This window comes from Microcebus murinus, chromosome 5 (genome assembly GCF_040939455.1).
Source record: "Microcebus murinus isolate Inina chromosome 5, M.murinus_Inina_mat1.0, whole genome shotgun sequence".
NCBI classification, from domain to species: domain Eukaryota; kingdom Metazoa; phylum Chordata; class Mammalia; order Primates; family Cheirogaleidae; genus Microcebus; species Microcebus murinus.
Genome location: NC_134108.1, coordinates 74,495,392 through 74,522,310, shown reverse-complemented (window position 1 = coordinate 74,522,310; position 26,919 = coordinate 74,495,392). Strand labels below are relative to the sequence as shown.

General features: G+C 36.1%; 1 protein-coding gene across 1 annotated transcript; it reads left to right on the top strand.

Moving 5' to 3' along the window:
* Positions 1–1,439: 1,439 nt before the first annotated feature.
* IRAK1BP1 (interleukin 1 receptor associated kinase 1 binding protein 1) lies at positions 1,440–20,279 on the top strand. The gene is made up of 4 exons (XM_012791161.3): positions 1,440–2,080; positions 10,858–10,923; positions 18,623–18,753; positions 18,860–20,279. Exons 1-4 carry the CDS (start codon positions 1,766–1,768, stop codon positions 19,128–19,130), a joined length of 783 nt encoding a protein of 260 aa, XP_012646615.1. The 5' UTR covers positions 1,440–1,765; the 3' UTR covers positions 19,131–20,279.
* The last annotated feature ends 6,640 nt before the right edge of the window (positions 20,280–26,919 follow it).

The following is a 26,919-nucleotide window of genomic DNA, read 5'->3' as shown; positions in this document are numbered from 1 at the left end:
GTTAAAAAATATTTTCCCAATTTATTTGCCCCTCTCCATCTTTTTTGGTTTTGTTTTGTTTTACATACTTTTTTTTTAGTATAGTCAAATTTATCAAACTTTTCCTTTATGGTTGCTGCATTTGAAATTATGCTTAAGAAAGGCTTTCCCATCCCTAGAATCATATTTATATTTAGCTATATTTTCTTCCAATTCTTTGTGGTCTCATTTGAATATGATTTTCAGTGTATAAGACATAAATTTTTTATAATATAGCTTACCAATTATCCCTGTACCATTTATTTCACTTCCCACTGATTTGAAATCTTTTATCATATCCTAAATACTTAAATACACTTAAAATTCCTGTTGCTTTTTGCTTGTGACATTTATTCATTCAATAATTCATTTTGGAACCTATATTCTTCCACATTCATCAAAGGAAAAAGAATTTTCTACCAAGTTTAAGAAACATTATTTTGGGTGTCTTGAATTGTAAAGATTATGGGGGAACGTTTTTAAAGTTAGTTTTTAAATTAAAGTAGTATAAAAATGCTTTTAGCTACCAATAACCAACAAAATATATACAATATTATGTTAACCCAGTGATGATACTAATGAAAGCAATGAGGGGCATACCGTCTGACTTAGTTGAATTGTCATACTAATGAAAAAGACAAGAACAATACAAGAAACTACCTGAGGATTGCCAGTTGACTTTTCCAGACTCCTTTCAAGAGAATAGTTCTTGTCTTTTTAATTAGTTATTCAAAATTCTTTTTTTCACCTCAATTCTCTTGATAACATTCCAGTGGTAATAGGGAATGAGGCACCAGGGCTATTTTTACAAAGATCACTGCTTAGTGGTATGATGAGAACTCAAAAGAGGGGGGAAGTTGAGGGCTGTGTTATAAAGGTTCTTTCAAGGTCTACATCGTACAGGCTCAGCAATGTCCACGTTGAATGTGCTTTGATACCACTTCAATCTCTCCCGTCCGTGTTCAAGGCCAGAACCATTCCAGAGATTATGGAAAAAATTGGGGCCCTTGAAAATCACGCCAAAGTAATCGCTAAAGCTATTACTATGAACAACTATCCATTTTTTTTACCTCTCTGCTTTTTATACGCGAAGCACTCCAACATACAACGAGCGCCTTATAACCACATGGCAAAGGTGAAAAATACTATTACCATCGCTTTAGAGAAGATGATACTGAGGTATGAAGAATCATAAACTCCCCAAGATCACATGGGCAAAAAGTTCATCCTAACGGAAACCTGTCGCAAACCGCAAACATTTAGCTGCACTAAACCATAACGCTGTGGGAGCCTCAAAAAGCCGTGCCCTGAGCGGGGACTGTAAAGTCTGAGAAGACAAGGCTGGGTGCACAGGCCCGCGACACAGAAACACAAAGGAGCAAGCCCACTCGGCTTCGCCTCCCCGCTCTCGAACTACTTTCACCTGAGTGCCGAAGGCGTGGGATGGACGCCTTGCGTGGAAGGGCGGCAGTCACTGAGAAGGGGGCCACAGAGAAAGCCCGCTAAGATTTCTGAATCATAAGGTAAACATGTTAAAAACTTTAACAACGCGCTGAGCCGGCTTGTGGCAAAAGAGTTGCGGCAAAATGTCCCGGGATACAAGGCGCAGTTCGCTACCTCAGAAGCTCCCGGGCCTCCGAACTCATCCCAGCATCCTTTGCGCCGCTCACAGACAAGCCCTGGCGCGCCTTGGCCCCTTCGGCCACCGTCGGCCTGGAGTTACTATGGAAACCCAGCTGCCATAGCTATGTCTCTGCAACAGGCCCCTCCGTCACGGGTGTTCGTGGAACTGGTTCCCTGGGCTGACCGGGGCCGGGAGAACAATCTGGTTTCGGGCGCAGAGACACTACCTGGTCTCCGTCGCCCTCTGTCCTCGGCACAGACCCAAACTGCAACCCGTGAGGTGCATGTAAGCGGCACCGCAGAGGTGTCTGCTGGCCCCAACAGGGCGCAGGTGACAGTGCGAGTTAGCAGCACTAAGGAGGCGGCGGCAGAGGCCAAAAAGAGCGTTTACCGGCGTCTAGACTACATCACGCAGAGCCTCCAGCAGCAAGGTCTGCAGGTAAGAGTTCTGCAGGAGAGAAACTACGAACCACAAGGCACAAAAGGGTCGGCAGATGGTCTGGCCCGTAAGGGCCTCTCAAGGAGAGGTGGAGGTGTGGAGGGCCTTGAGGGTTTAGGACGCCTTTGTCGTATCGGTCTTCCAGGGCGAGAACTGGCAGAGAGAATCTTTGACCTGTCCTTCTCCTAGATGAAAGCATTATTCGCTACAGTGAACTTGAAAAAATAAAAGAATGCAAATTAGGTAGGTTATCTGGCGGTATTTTCTGGAATGATTTTGTTTTTAAACTTGAAATGATTAAATGTTAGATGTAAATGCTTGCCCAAGTCGAGAACTGGACACTACGCATTTTTTGTCTTGCTTTTATTCTGCACCGTGTAACTGGTAAGTGAAGAGCACGACTTGCTTCCTCCCAACCACGTAAAGCTTTGCGTGGAATGGTTCGTCAGTATTTTTCGCAAATTAACTTTGGGGAGTGGGGAAGAGGTTGCATCCATTTTCATTTTATAAGGATTCTCATAAAATTTCTCCAGCTTTCTTTAGTTTTAATTTCAAAAATAAAAAACTAACCCAGCATTGTTAATGTCACATATATGAAATACTTACACTTACTTACCAGAGATGTCTATGAGACAAATCACTAAACAAATCTTAGCTTAAGGCTACTTATAAGGAAAGGGGAAAAAAATGAGCCAGCCTTATTTAATGTGCACAATAACCCTGTTAGACATGTTTTAATATCTCCATTGTCTGGATTTGAAGAAGCTAAATAACGCTCTGAACTTTAGCCAGGGCAGTATTTAAACTCGTGTATTACTGAAACCAAAATCTAGGTTGTTTCCAATTACTGTGTTTCCCTGAAAATAAGACAGGGGCTTATATTTTTCCTCAAGAAGACACCCTAGGGCTTATTTTCAGGGGATGTGTTATTTTTTTTAAGTACTGTACAACAATCTACATTTATTAAAATAAAGTCATCTTCTTCTGAAACATCATCATAACTCTCCAAACCCCGAATTCCATTCTGAATTTCTTGCGACAATATTTCCTTTAGAACCATTGGCCCTAATCTCTCATGTCAAGCGATAGAGCTCTCATGGGGCAGATGAGAAGGGCTGCTCCGTCTTTATCACTCAGCAATGAAATGCATGGATTGTGCAGATATGCTGCATAGCCACACCCATCACTAGGTCTTATTTTGGGGGCAGGGCTTATATTGCATGAATGCTTAGAAATCCTGCTAGGGCTTATTTTATGGGTAGGTCTTATTTTCAGGGAAACATGGCATGACAGACTCCAGATGATTAGAATGAAAGAAAATTAGAAACCATAGAAGTCAACTATCTGAATTTCCTCATTTTACAGAGAAAGACCCTAAAAGCTGGAGTTGTGGTTTATCCAGAGTAATTTTAAGTTGCTAAAAGTACAGTGTTGCTTCCCAGTCTGTTGAAATGCCATACTCCGAAATAGCAAGTCTTTATTTTAATGAGAAAATATATTTACATTGCCCTTACAAACATAAAAGTTATTAAAAAGTCATTTGAAAAAAGATTTCTCCAAATAATTTTACAATTTAGAAGAATTCAAATGCTAATTATAAATAATGTGAATAAAGTGCATTTAATATGTAGAAAAATATTTCCTTAAAAAACTGCTGCCAGTTCTGCAGTCCTATTTGAATAATGTAACAAGTTGAGTTATTTACATTAAATGTAAAGTGAGCTCACATGGCTCTAACTTATAATATGTAAAACAAAATAAATTACAAAGCCCAACCTACTGTGATTAAATCAAGAGGCAGTGTTCAAGGCAAAATACAGGAAACACAGTACCCTCCCAGTTATCTGTGCTGATGGAGGAAAGCAGTTATAAAAAAGATAATTTGTTTAGCGGATAATACAAAATATTATTTATATTACTTTTCAGTATGAATGATGTGACTTTCTTCCCTTCTCTGTCTTGCTTCCCACTCCCCTACTTTGTGTTTTTTGAGATCACCTTCAAAATTAACTGTATACAAATTCTTGTTTTAGGATTGGTTTCTAGGGGTCTTTACAGATTCCTTATTCATTTTAAACTTTGGAATCTTGGGTTGTAAGGTTTATAAACATCACTCCCTTCCTTAAAGGGCTCTTCATAATCCAAACTCCTGTGCTTAGTAGATGGAGCCTCTAACTCTCTATCCTCATTTCCTATCATCTCTCTTCCCTCTCTGACTAGCTGACTTCTATTGCTTTTTTCCTTAAGAATCAGCCCAAGCTCCCCTTCTTGGCATTTTCTTCCTAACATAATACTAATCCCTGCCATACAACATTCCACTCCACACTTGTAGTAAAACTTATCACCCTGTATTATAATTCTTGATTTACTTATCTCTCCTACATATTCTAAACCTCTCCAGAGCAGAAACCATTTGTCTTTTTTTGCATTCATGGGTTATGTTTCATACACATCACATACATAATGTCTACTCCAAAAGTGCCTTTTATTTATTTATTTTTTTTATTTCAGCATATTATGGGGGTACAGATTTTAAGGTTTCAATAAATGCCCATTTCCCCCCCTCCTCCCACAAGTCTGAGGCTCCATCATGACCATCCCCCAGATGGTGCACATCTCACTCATTATGTATGTATATACCCGCCCCCCTCCCCCCTCCCACCTGCCCAATACCCTATTACTGTAGTACCTATGTGACCACTTAGGTGCTGTTCAGTTAATACCAATTTGCTGGTGAGTATATGTGGTGCTTGTTTTTCCATTCTTGGGAAACTTCACTTAATAGTATGGGTTCCAGCTCTAACCAGGAAAATATAAGATGTTCTATGTCACCATTGTTTCTTAGAGCTGAATAGTACTCCATGGTATACATATACCACATTTTATGAATCCATTCTTGGATTGATGGGCACTTGGGCTGTTTCTACAGCCTTGCAATTATGAATTGTGCTGCTATAAACATTCGAGTGCAGGTGTCTTTTTTGTAGAGTGTCATTGGATCTTTTGGGTAGATGCCCAGCAATGGGATTGCTGGATCAAATGGTAGATTCACTTGTATCGCTTTAAGGTATCTCCATATTGCTTTCCACAGAGGTTGAACTAGTTTGCAGTCCCACCAGCAGTGTAGGAGTGTTCCTCTCTCTCCGAAACCACGCCAGCATTTATTGTTTGGAGACTTTTTGATAAAGACCATTCTCACTGGGGTTAAGTGATATCTCATTGTGGTTTTGATTTGCATTTCCCTGATGATTAGAGATGTTGAGCATTTCTTCATATGTTTGTTGGCCATTCTTCTGTCTTCTTTAGAAAAGTTTCTGTTCAAGTCCTTTGCCCACTTTTAATGGGGTTATTTGATTTTTTCTTCCTGATTTTCATAAGTTCTAGATATATTCTAGTTATCAGTCCCTTATCGGATGCATAGGATGCAAAAATTTTCTCCCATTCTGTAGGTTGTCTGTTTACTTTCATGACTATTTCTTTGGCTGTGCAGAAGCTTTGTAGTTTGATCATGTCCCATTTATTTATTTTTGTTGCTGCTGTGATTGCCTTTGGGGACTTCTTCATAAACTCTTTGCCTAGGCTGATGTCTAGGAGAGTGTTTCCAACCTTTTCCTCTAGAATTCTAATAGTTTCATACCTTAGGTTTAAGTCTGTTATCCAGCATGAGTTGATTTTTGTGAGAGGTGAAAGGTGCAGGTCCTGTTTTAGCCTTCTACAGGTGGCTTTCTATTCAACATAGTGCTGGAAGTCTTGGCTACAGCAATCAGACAGGAAAATGGAATTAAAGGTATCCAAATAGGGGCAGAAGAGATCAAACTTTCACTGTTTGCTGATGATATGATATTATATCTAGAAAACCCCAAAGATTCAACCAAGAAACTCCTGGAACTGATCAATGAATTTAGTAAAGTCTCAGGATACAAAATCAATACACAGAAATCAGAGGCATTCATATATGCCAACAACAATCTAATTGAGAACCAAATCAAAGACTCAATTCCCTTCACAATAGCAACAAAGAAATTAAAGTACCTAGGAATATACTTAACCAAGGAGGTAAAAGACCTCTACAGGGAGAACTATGAAACACTGAGGAAGGAAATAGCAGAGGATGTAAACAGATGGAAATCCATACCATGCTCGTGGATCGGCAGACTCAACATCATCAAAATGTCTATACTACCCAAACTGATCTACAGATTCAATGCAATACCTATTAAAATTCCATCAGCATTCTTCACAGATATAGAAAAAATAATTTTACGCTTCGTATGGAACCAAAGAAGACCCCGAATATCAAGAGCAATTCTAGGCAACAAAAACAAAATGGGAGGCACTAATATGCCAGATATCAAACTATACTACAAAGCTGTAGTAATTAAATCAATATGGTATTGGCACAAAAATAGGAATATGGACCAAAAGTGCCTTTTAAATGAATAATAGAAAAAATGAATATAATATTAAATGAATAAACTATTAGTTCAGCTATATTATATATCATATATTTATGAGCTTGTGTGAAAGTAACTCTGTTACTTTAATGTTGTTATCATAGAAGAAATTTTTAAAGTTCTAAGTAGTATATATTCATTCAACCAACAAACGTTAAGCATTCCCTATCACTGTTCATTTTTAAATAGCACTTACCATAATATTGTCTTAGTTTATTCAGGCTGCCATAATGAAATACTATAGAGTAGGTAGCTTCCAAACAACAGAAATTTATTTCTCATAATTCTGGAGGCTGGGCAGGCCAAGATCAAAGTGCCAGCAGATTTGGTGTCTGGTGAATATTAGCAAGAATTACCCTGACATCCCTGCTTCCCCTTTATTTTCTCTTCTTTCCTATCTTAGGCATAAAATGACCTCACAATGTCTGATCCTCCCTCCTACAAAATGGCTTCCATCACTCAGGATGCATGTCTAAGTTCTAGCACAAGAGAGGATTATGAGTGAATGCTGAAAGAACTGTTTCATTATTTTAACATATTGTGTTATGAACAACATTATTGTAGGATTCTAGTAACAGAGTGAAACCAAAAGAGAGACACCTTCTCTCCTTTTTGCTTCATAATGGACCACCTCAGCCACCACAACACCACCATCATGAAATACTGTGTCCACAGGAGCAGCAGAAGAGAATTTTCTATATATCATGATGAAATATCAAGACATATAGTTCTTGCAATGGACTAAATGTGTCCCCTGGAAATTCATATGTTGAAACCTAACTCCCCAGTGTGATGGTATCTGGAATGGTGGGGACTTTGGGAAGTGATTAGGTCATGAGAGGTGGGGCTGTCTTATAAATGAGAACTCTCAAGACCAGAGTGATTAATGGCTGATAGCTTGTTCATGGTCACAGCTGAGAAGTGGCAAAATGTAGACTCCAACCAAGAAATTTGACCTCAAAGCCCATGCTCTTAACCACTATAGGATGTTGGTGCTTTATTCTCTTGGCAGTGGATGATTGAGGTTTTAGGTACTATTGATACTCATCCCCCAATATCCCTTGGCACTTCACATTTGTGTGCATACAGTCTCCACCTCCATCTGCCAACATTTGTGAATTCTTTGCTTGAAAGTGAAAACTTTTCCTGGCTATGGGAATCTACTCTGCCTGCAAGTGGGGCCAGCCAGTAGTGTCAGGGAATTAATGTCCCCTTCCCTAACCCCATCAACCTTTAACTGAAGGCCCATGTGGAACTAGAATGACTGAGGGAAGTGCATGGAAAGAGATCCCCTCTTTCTTGCCTCTTGGGTAGAATAATACTGAGGCATGTGTTTCAACCTGGTTCTCAGAGTTTCTCTGCAGGATTAAATTTGAGTTACCACAGTGGTAATTTGCTTGACAACATACCCTTTAGTGACTTTCTTCCCTTTTCTGTCTTGCTTCCCATTCCCCTACTTGTGTTTTTTGAGATCACCTTCAAAATTAACTGTATACAAATCCTTGTCTTAGGATCTGTTTCTAGGGGTATCCAAATTTAGACAGGGAGTAGTAGGAACAGATTGAACATATGCTTAGCTACATTTTTTAATTACTAAAAATGGTGACAAGATGAATGTCATTATAGTTATGTATTTATGCATGTCCTTAATTACAAGATGAGTATCCCTGATCCAAAATTCTTGGGACCAAGACTGTTTCAGATTTTGGATTTTGGGGGGTTTTGGAATATTTACATATATACTTACTAGTCGAGTATTCCTAATCCAGAAATCCACAGTTTAAAATGCTCCAGTTAGCATTTCCTTTAAGCATCATGTCAGTGCTCAAAAAGTTTCAAATTTTGGAGCACTTCAGGTTTTCAGATTAGGGAGATACTGATCTGGTAACGTTTGGACATCAATCCCTGGGTTATGCATCTTTGAAGGCTTAAGACTAATCATAAGAAAACATCAAACAAACCCAAACTAAGGGATGTTCTACAAAATACGTGAACAAAACTTTCAATGTCATGAAAAACAAGAGAAGACTGAGAAATTGTCAAGACCAGAGGAGACTAAGGAGACATGATGAATTAATGTAATGCAGTATCATGAATTTGATCCTTGGGTAGTAAAAAGGACATTAATGGAAAAACTGGTGAAATCCAAATGAAGTTTGGAGTTAAGTTAATGGTAATGGACCAATCTTGGCTTTTTAGTTTTGAAAAATTTACTACAGTAATATGATAATATCAAAGAAGTCTGAAACTGAGGTATATGGGAACTCTATACTATCTTGGTAACTTCTTTTGTAAATTTAAAATTATTCCAAAAGTTTATTTTAAAAAGTTTGGAACAGCATATAGAATATAATTTTATGAAAAAGTCTGTACAAAAATTTAGATATGTTTATATGTATTGATAGATGGTTTAGTAAAATGTTCACTAAAATTTTAATAGCAGTGGGGCCTGGGGACATTACTTTCTTGTTTTTTTTTTCTAATATTAGATTTTCTTTAATGTGTATTATTTTTATTTTAAAAAACTATTAAAAACAAAAAGCAATAAAGGATACTTTTCTTTCCAACTACCTTTCTAAAATTATTTCTCTAATAATTTTTCTTTCAGAAGTTTTATGTGTTTATCAAGTAAAGTAGGGGAAAAAATGAAAAATATATCCAAAAATGGAAAAAAAATGTTTACATGTCATAAATGAATATTAGATAACAGAAAATTTCTTGTTACTCAAGTGAAAAAAGCTGATTACAAGCACTATGTACAGTACAGTAGTTCCCCCTTATCCACAGTTTAGTTACCTGCAGTCAACCTCAGTCTAAAAATATTGAGTGGAAAATTCCAGAAATAAACAATTCATGCTTTTAAATTTCACACCATTCTGGGTAACATGATAAAATTTTGCAGTGTTCTTCTGCTCCATCCTACTTGGATGTGAATCAATTTTTTGTCCAGCATATCCATGCTGTATAATCTACCTGCTCATTAGTTACTTAGTAGCTGTCTCGGTTATCTGAGCAACATAACATAGTATGTACAGGGTTTGGTATTGTCCATGGTTTCAGGCATCCACTAGGGCTCTTGGAACATATCTCCTGTGGATAAGGGGAGGCTACTATACTGTTTTATACTTATCTGTATTCTAAACTTTCTCCAATGTGCAAGTATTACCTTTATAATAAAAATTACAGACATCAGAGCTATAACTAGAACTTCAAATACTCAGGTTAAAGCTTTTTAGAAATTTTCTGGATAACATAAGCTGCCTATAATTATATATTTATTAAAATTATATATTTATTAAGCAGATATTTTGAGATATGAAAAAATTATATAAAATATAAATTTTGCTTAACCCCAGGATGAGAGTAACTGACAACTGAATTTCACTGAATTAAAAAATCCTTTTGAAAAGTAAATAAGAAATTTAAAGTAGCACCTAAGTGGATACATAGGTACTACAGTAATAGGGTATTGGGGAGGGGGGAGGGGAGAGGGGGGCGGGTATATACATACATAATGAGTGACATGTGCACCATCTGAGGGATGGTCATGCTGGAAAATCAGACTTCTGGGGGGAGGGGGGAAAGGGCATTTATGGAAACCTTAAAATCTGTACTCCCATAATATGCCGAAATAAAAAAAAAAAAGAAATTTAACTTTATCAGAATTATGTACCCTGTATTTACCCTGAGAATTAAAAAGTATTAATACTGCTTTTCTAAAAACAAACCAGTTCACATCCAGTATTTTCAAAGAACATTTATTATCATACTAGTATGTATCTAGCATCACCATCTACTTTTGCTGAGTGCTTTCTCTATGCCAAGTCCTTTATATACAACTTCTCATTAAATGTTCAAAACTGTTCTACATGGTGTACATGGTACTAACCTGCTTTTAGAAATGTGGAAACTGAGGCTCAGAACACTGAGTAACTTGCCCAAAGTTCTATGTGATAGGTATATAGTAAATTTATATTAAATTATTTATAATTAAACACTTAAAAAAACCAAACTCAGCATTCAGTATGCTCTGTGTACAAATAATTGCTCATATATATCACCCTAAGTCCATGCTTACTTTATACACTAATGTGAAAATTACTTTAAATGGAGTGACAATTACACTGACATTTTAAACAACTATTTGTAGGTTTCTGAATTATGTCACTTTTAGGAAAGTTTAAAACATCAGGCAAAGCTGTTCTTTTTTCATACTTTCTATCTCCCTGATTTTAATAATTTTGGGTTTCTAATTTATGTCGTACAGTAATTGCATTTAATGCCAAACATCTAGTAATCATACTCTTGGACTTTCTATTTCAGGCAGAAAATGTGACTGTGACAAAGGATTTTAGAAGAGTGGAAAATGCTTATCATATGGAAGCAGAGGTATAGACTTAAATAATTGGAACTAGCATGACTCTTTGGGGATAATTTGTTGTTTATTTTTATTCTTGAACTGAAATGAACAGGTGAAATGCTTCTCTTGATATCGATAAAGGATTATTTTTCTAAAAATCATTTTGATTTTATATATCTGTGTGAGCTTTTAAAATTAATGAGATTAATTTAAGAGAAATTGTTTAAATTGAATAAAAATAGCAAGTGGGAAATAGTTGCCACCTGAAAAAAATTTAGTAATACCACCTAGTAAACAGGAAACACTAGAGGAGAGAAATTTCTTTTCAGATAAAAAGCAAATGAATAAAATCATAACATGAAAGATTGAAACATTTTTCAACATTCTTTGATAGTGTAATTTTACTGTGTTGTGGTAAGTATTATTTAATGAAAGCCACTCAACCTTTACACAAATTAAAAAGAACAAAACCATTTTCAGTATACCCAATTAATAACATTTAGTTCTTATAACTGCCCATACTTTTATTTATCTTTAAAGATTTGATGATCGGGATTTTATGAAATTAAAGTATGTACTAGTTGTGGTTGTGTATGTGCTTAGTCCATTCTTCCCTCTTGTCCCAGGAAACAAGGAAGAGTGTGTTATAGTTGAAATCTTGTTTATTGAATGAGAGAATCTTTGTCTTTAGAGGTAGAAAATACCTCCAGAAATCACCTGGTCCTGTCTACAAGCATATAATATATTATTTTTCTGGTTTTAAGGGAGTGACATTAGGTTCAAATAACACAAGCCCAGAATTCTCAAATGTCATATAGCAAGAATTAGAATGAAAATTAGAACCCTAGATTCTTATCTCTTGAAATAGTAATTTCCACAATGTTTGTTTGTTGCCCTGGTGTATACTTGCATCATTTTGTTATTTTTCAACTTAAAATTAAACTATCTCAAGGATTTTTTTTAATTACTCATAATTTTAGAGACCATTTGGCAAAAGTTACTTTGTAGTACTGAGGACTGAAAAATACCTTTCAAAACAAGATGAAGTGCAATCTTGTAATATTCCAAATTATAGAGGTTAAAAGCTGGGAGTATGTTATAGCACTCCTCCAGTAGTTATTACCTATTAGGACTTCAGATTGTAATGAACATAAATAAGAGTAGATCATCTTAGTTAAGGAGGTTTATTGTGAGGGTACACAAGGGAGTAATGAGGAAAAGGAAACAGCCCCAGCAATGACATAGCCAAGCGTCATGGAAAACTAATGTTACTCAGATCATTGAGTTGTTCTAGGGACTTACCTTCCAGGTGCAAAAGAGAGCATTAGAGCTGCTTGTTTTAAAACATGACTAAATGAGGATTTGGCTAAACTCTGTTCCTGTTTCTTCTGCTTTACTTACCTTTTTAATGTTTTATATTAAAATTTCTTAAAAGAGGATCTGATTATATTTCATATAGGGCTCCATGGGCCAGAACTCCTATCATATCACACAGTCCAATACATGATTATTTTAAGGTCAACACCAATAGTCAGTGCAGACCATTGTGTTGGGATCACAAGATACAAAATGTGCCAACTTATGCATAAAGAACAGTGTGTGGCTTCATGGCTAAGGATGGAGCAAACACTAAAATCTAACATATACCAGTATTCTCAAGGACTGTTAAGTGTATGGAATAAGATGGTAAATAGACTCATACAACTCAATAGGAAAAAAGTAAATAGCCTGGTTTAAAAATGGGCAAAGGACTTGAATAGACATTTATTAAAAGAAGACTTACAAATGGCCAACAGGTATATGAAAAAGTGCTCAGCATCACTAATTATCACAGAAATAGAAACGAAAACCACAGTGAGTTACAACCTCACACCTTGTTAGGATGCCTCTATCAAAAAAGCAAAAGACAGTAAGTGTTAGGATATGGAGAAATTAGAACCCTTGTACACTGTTGGTGGGAATATAAGATGGTGTAACCATTAAAGAAAACAGTACAGAAGTTCCTCAAAAAATTAAAAATAGAACTACTGTATGATTCCACAATTCCATTTCTGGGTATATATCCAAAAGAATTGACATCAGGATCTGGAAGAAATATCTGTACTCCCATGTTCACTGCAGCAGTATTCACAATAGCCAAGATATGGAAACAACCCAAATGTCCATTGACAGATGAATGGATAAAGAAAATGCATTATATATCATTTCATGTATCTGCCACATTTCATTTAAAGACTGAACGAAATGTTATTCAGTCTTTAAAAAGAAGAAAATCCTACCATTTGCAACAATATGAATACACCTCGAAGACATTACATTAAGTGAAATAAGTCAATCATAGAAGGATAAATACTGCATCATTCCACTTAAATGTCATATCTAAAATAATCAAACTTATAGAAGCATAAAATAGAATGGTGATTGACAAGGAATAGAGGTAGGGGAAGTGGGGATCTCTTATTCTGTGGGTATAAAGTTACAGTTATCGAGATGAATAAGTTTTAGATACCTGCTGTACAACATAGTATCTATGTTAGCACAATGTTGTACACTGAAAAATTTGTTCACAGGGTAGGTCTCATGTTAAGTGTGCTTAGGGTTAGTTGAACTTTCTGTATCTGTGGGTTTATAATTCTCATCATGTTTGGAAACTTTTTGGTCATTATTTCTCCACATATTTTTCTTGTCCCCTACTCTCCTCTCCATTTGGGACTCCAATTATATGTGTATTAGGCTACTTAAAATTGTTTCACACCTCACTGATTCATTTGTATGTCATTTTTAGTGTTTTATTTCGAATAGTTCTTATTGCTATGTTTTCAGGTTTACTAAGTTTGTCTTGTGTAATGTCTAATTTCCTGTTAATTCTATTCAGTGCATTTTTTTTATCTTATACATTGTAGTTTTCATCTCTAGAAGTTCTGTTGAGTCTTTTTATATTAATATCTTCCATGTGTCTACTTAACTTTTGAGCATATGAATTACAGTTATAATAACTTTAAATGACCTTGTCTTTTAATTCTGACATTTGTGTCAGTTTTTAGTTAGCTTGAAATACAAAAAAATATACCAACGCACACTATTATCACATTGCTGAAAACCAGTAATAAATCTTAAAACAGCCAGAGAAAAAAGACGTGTTATGTACAAAGGAACAAAAACAAGACAACAGATTTCTTGTTGAAAATAATGCAAACAGGGAGACAGAGGAGCAACATCTTTAAAGTACTGAAAGGGGAAAAAAAACCCTATAAACTTAGAATTCTATATCTAGCAAAAACAGTGTTCAAAAACAAAGGCCAGTTAAAGCCTTTTTCAGTAAACTGAAAGATTCATTACTTGTAGACCTGCACTATGAGAAATTTAAGTGACATCATTTAGGCAGAAGGAAATGATACCAGAAAGAAATACAGATTTACACAAAGGAATCAAGAGTACTGAAAATGGTAACTACATAGGTTAATATATGATATTTTTCTCATATAAATCTCTTTAAAACTTTCTGTATTTATATAAAAAAATTATTTAAACAAAGTGATAATGGTGAACTATAGGGATTATAACATGTATGAAAATATGTAACAACAATTGCACAAGGGTTAGGAATGGAAATATAGAAGTACAATGTTGTAAAGTTCTTATGAGAAATAGTATATCTTTTTAAGGTAGATTGTGGTAAGTTAAACATGTATCCTATAATAAAGCAAATACTATGATAACAGCAAAAAGTTATAGCTAATAGGCCAATGAAGGATATGCAATAGAATATGAAAATATAATACAAAAGAAGACATAAAATGAGAAAAGTGGGAACAAAATTTTAGCAAATCAAATCCAATGATTTGATAAATCATTGGATATAGTTTGTTCCTTTTATGATGAGTAGTATTCTGCTATGTGGATGTAACCACAGTTTGAAAAACATTTGGGTTGCTTCCAGTCTGGGGCTATTATGAATAAAGATGTTGCTTTTTCAAAGTAGTTCTAGATCCTCTGTATTTCCAAATGCATTTTATAATCAGTTTGTGAATTTCTATTTAAAAAAGCTGGCTGGAATTTTGATTAGGATATAATGAATCTATATATAAATCAATCAATCAAATTTATATCCTATGTTTATATAGGATAATACATAATGACCATATATAGTTTATTCCAAGAATGAAAGGCTGGTTTAACATTTGAAAATTGGTCAGTGTAATTTACCATGTTAATAAACTAAAAAAGAAAAACCACATGAGCATCTCAGTAGACACAGAAAAAAAGCATTTAACAAAATCTATCAACTATTCCTAATAAAAATTCTCAGTAAAATGGGAATAGTAGAGAACTTTCTCAAACTGATAAGGGGCATCTATGAAAAACCTATAGCTGACATCATACTTAATGGTGAAACTCTGGATGCTTTGTGCCTAATATCAGGTACAAGAAAAGATGTCTTCTCTCATGGCTTCTATTCAGCATTGTACTTGAAGTTCCAGCCAGTGCAGTCAAGCAAGAAAAAGAATAAAAGTCATCCAGATTGAAACAGAAGAACTAAAACTGTCAGTACTCGTGAACAACATGAGCATCTATGTAGAAAATATGATAGAACCTATCAAAAAAAGCCATTACAACTAATGAACATCAAAATTTAAAATACCTGGAGATAAATCTCATAAGTCTGATACCTGTATGCTGAAAACTACAAAACATTGCTGAGAGAAAGAGGACCTCAATAAATGGAGGAATGTATTATATCTTGTTCGTGGTTTGGAAGACTCAATACAATGAAGATATCAGCTATCCCTAAATTGATTTATATATAGATTCATTATATCCTAATCAAAATTCCAGCCAGCTTTTTTAAATAGAAATTCACAAACTGATTATAAAATGCATTTGGAAATACAGAGGATCTAGAACTACTTTGAAAAAGCAACATCTTTATTCATAATAGCCCCAGACTGGAAGCAACCCAAATGTTTTTCAAACTGTGGTTACATCCACATAGCAGAATACTACTCATCATAAAAGGAACAAACTATTATGCAACAACATGGTTGAATTGCAGATGCATCATGCTAAGTAAATAAGTGAGTCTCAACTTTGAGTCTCATACTGTATGTTTCCATTTATATGACATTCTGGCAAAGACAAATCTATAGCAATGGAGAACAGATTAACCATTGCCAGGGTTTTGAAGTTGGGAAAGGAATTGGTAATAAAGGGGTTACTTGAAGGAATTTTGAGGGGTGATGGAACAGGTCTAAATATTTGTTATGGTTGTTACAGAGCTCTATACATTTCTTAAAATTAATAGAATTTGCCAGGTAGTGGCACACACCTATAGTCCCAGCTGCACTGCGGGCTGAGACAGGAGGATGACTTGAGCCCAGGAGTTGAAGGAACCCTGGGCAAAATAGTGAGACCCAGTCTCTTAGATAAAATTAAATTAAACTGATAGAACTCCACACACAAAATAAGAATGTGTTTAGTATGTAAAGTGAAAAAAATAAAATAAAAATTGTCATGAAGTGATAATGGATATCTGGGATTCTTTATGCCAGTGGTCCCCAACCTTTTTGGCACCAGGGACCGGTTTCATGGAAGACAATTTTTCCATGGACTGGGGCATGAGAGGATGGTTTGGGGATGATTCCAGCACATTACATTTATGGTGCACTTTATTTCTATTATTGTAATATATAACAAAATAATTATACAACTCACCACAATGCAGAACCTAATGCCGCCACTGATCTGACAGGAGGCGGAGCCCAGGTGGTGATGCGAGCGATGGGGAGCAGCTGTAAATACAGATGAAGCTTCCCTTGCTCACTTACCTCTCACTCATCTCCTGCTGTGCAGCCTGGTTCCTAACAGGCCATGGACTGATACAGGTCCATGGCCCAGGGGCGGACTGAAGCTTTATACTGTTAACTCTACTTCTGTGTGTGTTTGAAAATTCCCTTCCCTGCTGCTGTGACTGATACTTAGTATTGAAACCTAATAGAAAATTAGTCTTCAATGAATAACATTCACCTGATAGAACATGAGTCTTCAATGAATAACATTCATAATTAAAGGCAGCTGTTCTGCATTGTGTAAGATGTCCTCTCACCTGCACGTGGCCCAAGGGCCGTAGTTTGACCCCATCTTTTGTAATTTAAGGTGATGAATTTAATCTTTGCTCCCTTCCCTGTTGCTGTGACTGATAATTAGTATTGAAACCTGATAGAAAATTAGTCTTTAAAAAGCCAAAAAGAAACCATGATGGTAGAAGAGATCCACAAGAATAGAAATCCAAATATTGCATGCCCCAGGATAAAGGACAGGGGAATGAAATGGAAATTATAGAAAAAAGAGAAAATATTGGTCAAGGGAGTACCATGAAAATAATGTCTTGGAAGCCAAAGGAGCTAGGAATTTGGGAAGTGGGGAATAGGCAGGAATAAAGTGTTGGCAGTGTGAAAAGGCAAATGTTAAGAAGCATAAAAGAAGATAAAGAGATCATTGGTAACTTGATAAGCTTTCTTGGGATATTAAATATAAAAGCAGATAAGAGATTAAGAAAAGAAGTAGTGGTAGTGAAATGGAAGCAGAATGAACTATTCTTTACAAAATTAGTTTTTGAAAGATTTTCAATAGAAAGTAGAAACTGGCTCACTACAAGAGAAAATTGCATGCTTTAGAGCAGGGGTCCTCAAACTTTTTAAACAGGGGGCCAGTTCACTATCCCTCAGACCGTTAGAGGGCCAGACTATTTTTAAAAAACTATGAACAAATTCTTGTGCTCACTGCACATATCTTATTTTGAAGTTAAAAAACAAACGGGCAAAAACACCCACATGTCGCCCGCGGGCCGTAGTTTGAGGACGCCTGCTTTAGAGTGACCCAATCTTTTGTAATTTAAGGTGATGAATTTAATCTTTGCTCCCTTCCCAGTTGCTGTGACTGATACTTAGTATTGAAACCTGATAGAAAATTAGTCTTCAATGAATAACATTCACCTGCTAGAACATCAGTCTTCAATGAATAGCATTCATAATTAAAGGCAGCTGTTCTGCATTGTGTAAGATGAGGTCATCTCACATCTTTCTTTCTCTTTGCTACTCCAGTTTACTGTCTAGTACCTGTACTTTTTTTTTTTTTTACATATTGAGCTTGTGTAAGGATTCTTTAGAAGAAGGTTTAGTCCTCTTTCATGAAAAGTTTAAAGACTACAATTTTAAAGTATTGCTAAATATAAGGACTGTTTCCACATATTTAAATGCAGAGGACATAGTGAAATAGATTAGCTTCCACATATAGAACTGAAAATAACTATTGGAAGAAGAAGCATACCTCAGTGACAGCAGTGAAGTATGATGTAATTACTGCTAGTCAGGAAGCTAACAGTGTAGATTAGACTAAGGAGTCATGAAAAGTTATCAAGGTTAGAATTTAGCCAAATAATAAAGTTGAAGGGTAACCCTCCAATATCATAAAAGGTCTCTGGTTTAAAATGAATTTTAAAATGTTCCAGTCGATATTATATAAATTTCAAAATCCATAATCAAAAATATTAGCTTTAATAACAAAATATTGATGTAGTTATAAGTATCAAATAGGCTTTTTAAAAAATCTGTTACATACAAAAATGATATATACTTGTAATCTGGCATACTTTTTTTACTCACATTTAGAGGAAATTTTGAAACAATACATCAGACATGAAAATAATATCAAGTGTCATTTCATTTACAGGTCTGCATTACATTTACTGAATTTGGAAAAATGCAAAATATTTGTAACTTTCTTGTTGAAAAGCTAGATAGCTCTGTCATCATCAGCCCACCACAGTTCTATCATACTCCAGGTTCTGTTGAGACTCTTCGGTAAGTTTAAGTACATCTTTAACTAAGTTACTAATTCTTTAAACAAAACTATTCATTGCCACAGCGTTAAATGTCATATTAATACTCTCTGCATTTAATTCCTAAGACGGCAAGCCTGCCTTGTTGCTGTTGAGAATGCATGCCGCAAAGCTCAAGAAGTCTGTAACCTTGTTGGCCAAACCCTAGGAAAACCTTTGCTTATCAAAGAAGAAGAAACAAAAGAATGGGAAGGCCAAATAGATGATCATCAATCATCCAAACTCTCTAGTTCATTAACTGTACAACAAAAAATCAAAAGTGCAACAATACATGCTGCTTCAAAAGTATTTATAACTTTTGAAGTAAAGGGAAAAGAGAAGAAAAAAAAGCATCTTTGAAATTTCAACCAAAATATATTGTATTTGCTTCTTTTTATCTATTTTTATACTTTTATAATGTTTGTTTTTGTCCTGAATATATAAATTGTATAGTAGATAAGCTGTTTCTCTCTAAAATCTATAAATCCTTGAATATAGTCCCACAGAATACTTATGTTCACTTTGTTTCTATTTTATTACTTTATCATAAGAATATAATCTTTTAATCAGAAAAGTACAATCTGGCTATAACACTTTCCTACATTCTATTATAATTGTATTATTTCTTATAGCCAATATCATTTTTCTACAAATGATCCTTTTCTAGTTTTGTACATGTTTGAAATGAATATAAGTTGGATAAAATGTTTAGAAAAAATTTCAGGATCACAGTTTTTATGAAGTGACATATGCTTTATGGGTCAATCACCTCTGGAACACTTTGGAGTTTTCTTTCTATAAAGTCACAATTGGTCTATTCTAATAGTAAAAAGAATTCTAAAGCCCTATATACCCATATTCAACATGTAAATGTGATTTTATAATATTTTAATATGGTTTTCTGATGTCCCTGGAGTTCATAAAACTGCAAATAAAATAATGAAGTTTCTCAGAGTAAAATTCAGATTTAGGGAGGCTAAAAAGCTGACCACATTCTCTACCTCAGTCCTGATGTGAAACATGATGTCTGTATTAAATACCAGTAGTAACTCAGTGATTTCTTTCTTCCACGAGTTAAGTATATGCTGATAAGGAGCTAGAAGTAACATTTATGTATGCTAAAATAAATCTTCTTATCTTCAGGTACATAGAAGTTTGAATATTCTTTTTTTCTGAATATCCTAGTTGATTTTCCAAATACATAGGGTAATGACAGGTGAAAGAAAGTGGACAAAGAACAAACTGAGATCACTTTTCTATTATCTTCTTACTTCATTTTCCTTGAGTTAAAGCTAAAAAGTAAATATTTTTCAGAAATTACAGTCTGTTAACTAAGGTTACTAAGACCTTATTTTTCTCCAAAATTGTTTGCCTCCATTTGCTTATTAGTGGTCAAAGCCAGTTTTTAATAAGATTTTAAGAGTTCATGTTTGTTCTTAAAGCTATTAATAATTATAAATATGAAAATCACTAAAATATTGAAAATTATTATACTAATCTCAATAAGTAGATGGATGTAGTGTTATAATTTATTGAATCACCTTCCTCTACCCCCCCTCCACCCTAAGAAAATGATAAGGGGGGATGATTTAATTATACAACTTCTACTGCAAAAGGAAAATGCATACTGCTCTTAGATTAATTTTTTTCAAATATTTACAAGTGATTGTATGTCACTGTTCTAGAAGATTTCTATTTCAGGACTTTACTTTTCAACATCAATGATAAAATGTGCGTATGTCATTTTATACCTATCTTTTGTCAAAAGCTACTATATTGTTTAATCACATTATTTTCTGCCCTGAAATCCCAAAATATTATTTTAAATGATGGGTAAAGGTCTCCTCTGAAGGATGGTAGCTAATTTTTTCAAGGATGAAAGCAATAAGACAGAATTACAGCACAGTACAACCTTTTTATTCTTAGAATACTTTGAGCAAAATCATTGTCATATCCCTGAGAGATGGAATGCTGTGTTGTTGATAGAGCTGCTAGCAGAACATAGAGCTGCAAAACCATCACTACACTATTTGCAGACATCTCCGCAATGATAGGTCTTCCAAGATGCATCTGCATGTAGTATGTCAGGAAAAAAGAAGAAAAACAAGTTTCTTAACTTTGATGTGCAAATTCTTTTAGAAACATTTACATCTAAAATACTGTGTGTTTTTTCAATTGCTAATGCCCATGTCAGTTACTAATTTTTATTTTTAGTATTGGATTGAAAACTAATTAGAAACATCACCAGATCATGAAGTTTCTTCCCAGCCATATTTATTATTCTTAAATGATAAATAGCATAACTTATTTTCTTCATTTCAATCATCAAATTTTCCACAAAACTTGGGTTCACATAACTTGTATCTTACATTTGTGTGCCCACATACAATCTCACTTGATATTTGTAATAATAAAGAGGAAGTCTAGGTTGTAAGAAAAGTTTCCTTCACTAGGAATAGAAGATCCTTTCTCAAGCGGGAATTGAAATTCTGGAGAGGCTGGGCGTGATGGCTCACGCCTGTAATCCTAGCACTCTGGGAGGCCGAGGCGGGTGGATTGCTCAAGGTAAGGAGTTCAAAACCAGCCTGAGCAAGAGCAAGACTCCATCTCTACTATAAATAGAAAGAAATTAATTGGCCAACTAATATATATAGAAAAAATTAGCCGGGCATGGTGGCACATGTCTGTAGTCCCAGCTACTCGGGAGGCTGAGGCAGAAGGATTGCTTGAGCCCAGGAGTTTGAGGTTGCTGTGAGCAAGGCTGACCCCAGGGCACTCACTCTAGCCTGGGCAACAAAGCAAGACTGTGTCTCAAAAAAAAAAAAAAAAAAAAAAAGTGATAGATTATCAAGAACATATTGAAAGTCTACTGTGTCCACTACAGTCCAGGATATTGTGGAATACTCCAGAGAAATATAAATCCTAGAATTTAGCTCAGGAATCAGCATCAGAACAGAACAGAATCCCCCGAGTAAAATATTCATGGAAAGTATTATTAGCTTGGTGATAACATTTGACAGAAAAATTGACTTCCCGTTCAATAGTTACTGTTCGAATAATTATACATTTACATATGTGGACCTAGATTGTGCAATAGCTACAAAATACCAAAACAAATTGAATAGGTTGTAACAAAGGGAAACGTGGTATCAACCAAAACCGAAAAGTGCAGACAAAATAAGAGGCATAAATCAAACCAAAAATAACCTTGAGGAGGACTAACACTTGCCTTCCCCCCAGGCTCAAAGAGGAGTTTGCCTTTGCCCTCATACGTGTTGCCCTTTCCTTCCTCCCTGCCAAAATATCTAGATTGACGGCGTGCGGAGGCCCGGGAGCGCCAGCCCGCGGCCCCCTTGTGAGCTTTGTCCGGAGCTGTTCCCCGCGGTGCGTCCCGAGGTGTCAATCGAGGAGCGAAACGCAGACCTTGGGGAAGCCTGGGGTCGGGGCGGGAACCGAGAGAGCCGCCTCAGTGCAGCGGCAGGAGCCTTTCCTGCGGTGGAGGGGACCAGGCTCCCGCGGCTCACCTCGCGCTGGCGCGGGCGGCTGCTGCAGGGACCGCGCAGGCTTGCGTCGCGCTGGTGCGGGCGGGAGGGCGCGAGCACACACCCCCAACCTCCGCCAGGCGGCGGTCCCCGGGAGCCCCGCGCAGCACGGCCGCTGGGTGCGCGCTGAGCACTGGGGCCGCCGCGCACACCCAGCGGGGGACGTTAGCGCCGCCCGGACGCCGCGGCGGGCGTCAGTACTGCACCTTCCCCGCCTCTGTGCTTGGGGCATTCAGACTCTCCCGGCGGTGGACGAAATCTACTGCAGTCTGCCCAGAGCTTCATCTCGTGCCGTGACCCCCATTCCGAGGTCTTAGCACTTAGCTCCTTTGCCCACGAGTGCCAAGGGGCGGGATGGCCTTCATCTCCTCCGCATCCCTCTTCCGCCTTCTGCTAGCAATGGCTGTAGATTAGACCCCTTTCCCCGACTTTTTCTCTCAGGCCTCTACTTCATTCCTTTCACGACTGCCTGAGACCAGGCTGCCCCCTCCGCTGATCACCACTCCGGTGTCAAAATCAGGTCACCATAAATCCATTCCTGGACACAGGAACCTGACTTAAACGCAGCTCTGATTGCAGCATTCCTCCCAGCTAAAAGCTTTTTGGTGGCTTCTGATGGCCAACAGCATCAAGGTCAACAGGCTCTGCTCCCTTCAAGGCACCTCCAGATCCAGTCGGTTGCTCTCTCCAGTATCACCCCTTCTCATGTGCTCCATGGGAACTGAACGCACCTCTCCTTGCCCTCATTGCCTCTGCAGCTCATCTGGCTAATTTACTCTCCTTTAAGTTAAAAATGCACAACATCACATCCTCCAGGAGTGCCAACCTTAGCTGAGTTAGATGACCCTCTTGTGTCTTCACAGCACCTGCATGTTTCTCTGCATTGTAGCAAAGGTCACTACTCCAACTATTTAGTTTACATGATTGAAGACCAGGGACAACTGACTCCTCCCATGCTCTTGTCCCCATTGTAACTTCTTCTGGGACAACCTCCCAGGAGAAGATTTCCTTCTTATTTTTAATGGAAAACTTGGGTGATAAGAGGTTCATTTTCACATCTGATCATATTTAGACAATTTGCAGTAAGTGAAGAGAGACAGGGGTAGGTTTTGATGACAAGAAAGAAGAAAAAGAGCAAACCCATTTTGAAACATAACTATTTTGATGTATATCCTCATAGGAATTGCTTGAGTTACTATAGCAATTATATTGGTACAATAATGTATCTCGAAGTCATTCCAAGCCACTAAATTGAAGAGTTTTAATTAAGTAATTACTTCAGTTAATTAATTAATTAAGTTAATTAAGTAACATGATCAGAATTGGATTTTGTGGAAACACACATCACATATACACACATACACACCACCACCACCACCAGCAGCAACAGCACAGGTAATGAGTTGCAGTGGTACAAAAGCAAACACAGGAAATAATTTCCATAGGGTTGTTCTTAATAGCAAAAGGTGGAAACAAACACCATGTCTACTGGCAACAGAATAGTAAGGTTGTGATGTTTTCACACAATAAATATATGGCAATGAAAACGAATGAATTATACTTTGTATAAAAACATGAATAAATATTACAAAATTATTCCTGTGTGTGTGAAGAGACAAAGAGTATGCCACTAAAACTGTGGAAAAAATGTGTTCACGCTCAGGCTCCTGATTTGTCAAAGAGAAATATGCTATCCATGTTTACACTTGTATACAATATTTGCAATTCATAAGGCATCTATAAGCACACGTATAACTGTTATATGAGCATAGTCCAAAAAAAGCATGATTGATGGCACAAAAGTCATTACTGAGGAGATGAATGCATCTTTAAAATAGAGTTTAGGACAAAAAGTGATGAGAATGAACTAATAAATGCATATTTAAAGTGAAACACTAACTTTTTTCTCTATCAACATTTCAACTACTTATGTCAAAGGAATATAAAAGAGGCATTTGTTAGAATTCTTGGAAAAATACTGATATTGGGTAAAATAAAGAGCAGCAAATAGGAAGTGAACAGATGATATACTGTTATACTTTTGACATTTTTAGCTGTTCCTTAGTAACCACAAGGTGACAGAATATAGAACCTGTACTTGTAATCATCACAATATTATACTAAGCTAAATGCTTGAGTCATATGAAGTGTTCCAGAATAAAATTTCATTGGTAATACAGATAATTTTAACCATTCCTCTAAATTAAAAGAAACTTGTTTAATTGGAGATTAACAAGTTAATGAATTCATTAATTAACTCATAGGCAATTTATTTTTAGTTGATTCAGAGAGGCCTGGTAAGAGGTATCTCCATCACGCTGTACGTAGGAGGAGAAAGAAGAGAGAGAAATGAGAGATATCTATGTCCCTGAAGTCTCAGCCCTGGATCAGACCACTGAAGTAGATCCCGACACTAAGGAAATGCTGAAGCTTTTAGATTTTGGCAGTCTATCCAACCTGCAGACCAGTTGGCTTACAGTTGGGATGAATTTCAAAACACCATGTGGGGCCATTTGAATCTTTCTGCTATGTAGTAATATTTCAATAAACCTGGAACAACAGCAAAAAAAAAAAAAAAAGAAAGGAAGAAAAGGAAAAGTAGAAAGATCACAAATTAACACCCTAGTATTGCACCTCAAGGAACTAGAAAAACAAGAACAAGTCAAACCAAAAGTTAGCAGATGAAATGAACAAACAAAGCAGAACTAAATGAAATAGAGACTAAAAAAAATAATACAATGGATCAATGGAATGAAAAGTTGGTTCTTAGAAAAGATAAACAAAACTGATAAACTAATAACTAGACTAGCCAACAAGAGAAAATATCCAAATAAACACAATCAGAAATGAAAAAGGAGACATTACAACTGATACCACAGAAATATAGAAGATCGTCTGAGACTATTATAAGCAATTATGCAGTCATGAACTAGAAAATCTAGGGGAAATGGATGAACTAAAAACATATAGCCTCCCAAGATTGAACCAGGAGGAAATAAAACTCCTGAATAGACCAATAATGAGTAGCAAGATTAAATCATTAAAGAAAATCTCTGAACAATGAAAAGTTCAGGACGAAACAGATTCACAGCTGAATTCTAACAGACGTATGAAGACGAACTGGTAATAATTCTACTGAAACTGTTCTAAAAGATCTAGAAGGAGGGCATCCTCCATAACTCATTCTATGTAACCAGCATCACCCTGATACCAAAGCCAGGAAAGGACACAACAAAGAAAGAAAACTACAGACCAATATCCCTCTTGAACACAGATACAAAAATCCACAAAAAAATACTAGCAAACCAAATCTGATAGCACACTAAAAAAATAATAATTCACCACAATCAAGTTGGTTTTATCCCAGGGATGCAAGGGTAATGCAACATATGCAAGATTCACCACATACACAAAAGTAAAAACAAAAACCATGTGATGATATCAATAGATGCAGAAAAAGCATTCAATAATAGCCAGCATCCCTTCGTGATAAAAACCCTCAAAAAATTTGGCATAGAAGGAATAAACTTCAAAATAATAATAGCCATATATGCCAAACCCACAGCCAACATCTTACTGAATGGGGGAAAATTGAAAGCATTCCCCTTAAGAACAGGAAGAAGACAAGAATGCAAACTTTCACCACTTCTAATTGACATAGTACTGGAATTCCTGGCCAGAGCAATCAGGCAAAAAAGAAGGAAAGAAAAGGCATCCAAATTAGAAAAGAGGAAGTCAAATTATCTTTGTTTGTTGATGATATGATTTTATACTTAGCAAATCTCCTCCTCCAAAAGATTCCTAGATTTGATAAATGAATGCAGCAAACTCGCAGCTTATAAAAGCATCATATAAAAATCAATAGCATTGGTATACACCACAACAACCAAGCTGAGAACCAAATCAAGAACTCAATTCCATTTATAATAGCTGCAAAAAATAAAATACCTAGGAATGAATTTAACCAAGGAGGTGAAAGATCTCTACAAGGAGATCTATAAATCATTGACAAAAGAAATCACAGAAGACACAAACAAGTGGAAAAACATCCTATGCTCATGGATTGGAAGAATCAATATTGTTAAAATGACTACTGCCCAAAGCAATCTACACAGCTAATGCAATTCCTATTAAAATACCAATGTCATTTTTTTCACAGAATTAGAAAAAAATTCTAAAATCCACAGGGAACTAAAAAAGAGTCCAAATAGCCAAAGTAATCCTAGGCGAAAAAAAAAAATAATAATAAGACTGGAGGCATTATATTATCTGCCTTCAGATTATACCACAAGGCTATAGTAAGCTAAATATCATGGTACTGGCATAAAACTAGACACACATCAATAGAGCAGACTAGAGAACCCAGAAAGAAAACTATACACCTAGAACCAAATAATCTTCAACAAAGCAGATAAAAACATACATTGGGAAAAAGACAAGAGTGTCTTTTTACAATAAATGGTGCTTGGAAATTTGGATATCCATATGCAGAAGAATGAAACTGGGTACCTATCTCTCACTGTACACACAAAATTAACTCAAGATGGATTAAAAGCTTCAATGTAAGACCTGAAACCATAAAAGTTCTAGGAAAATACCTAGGAAAA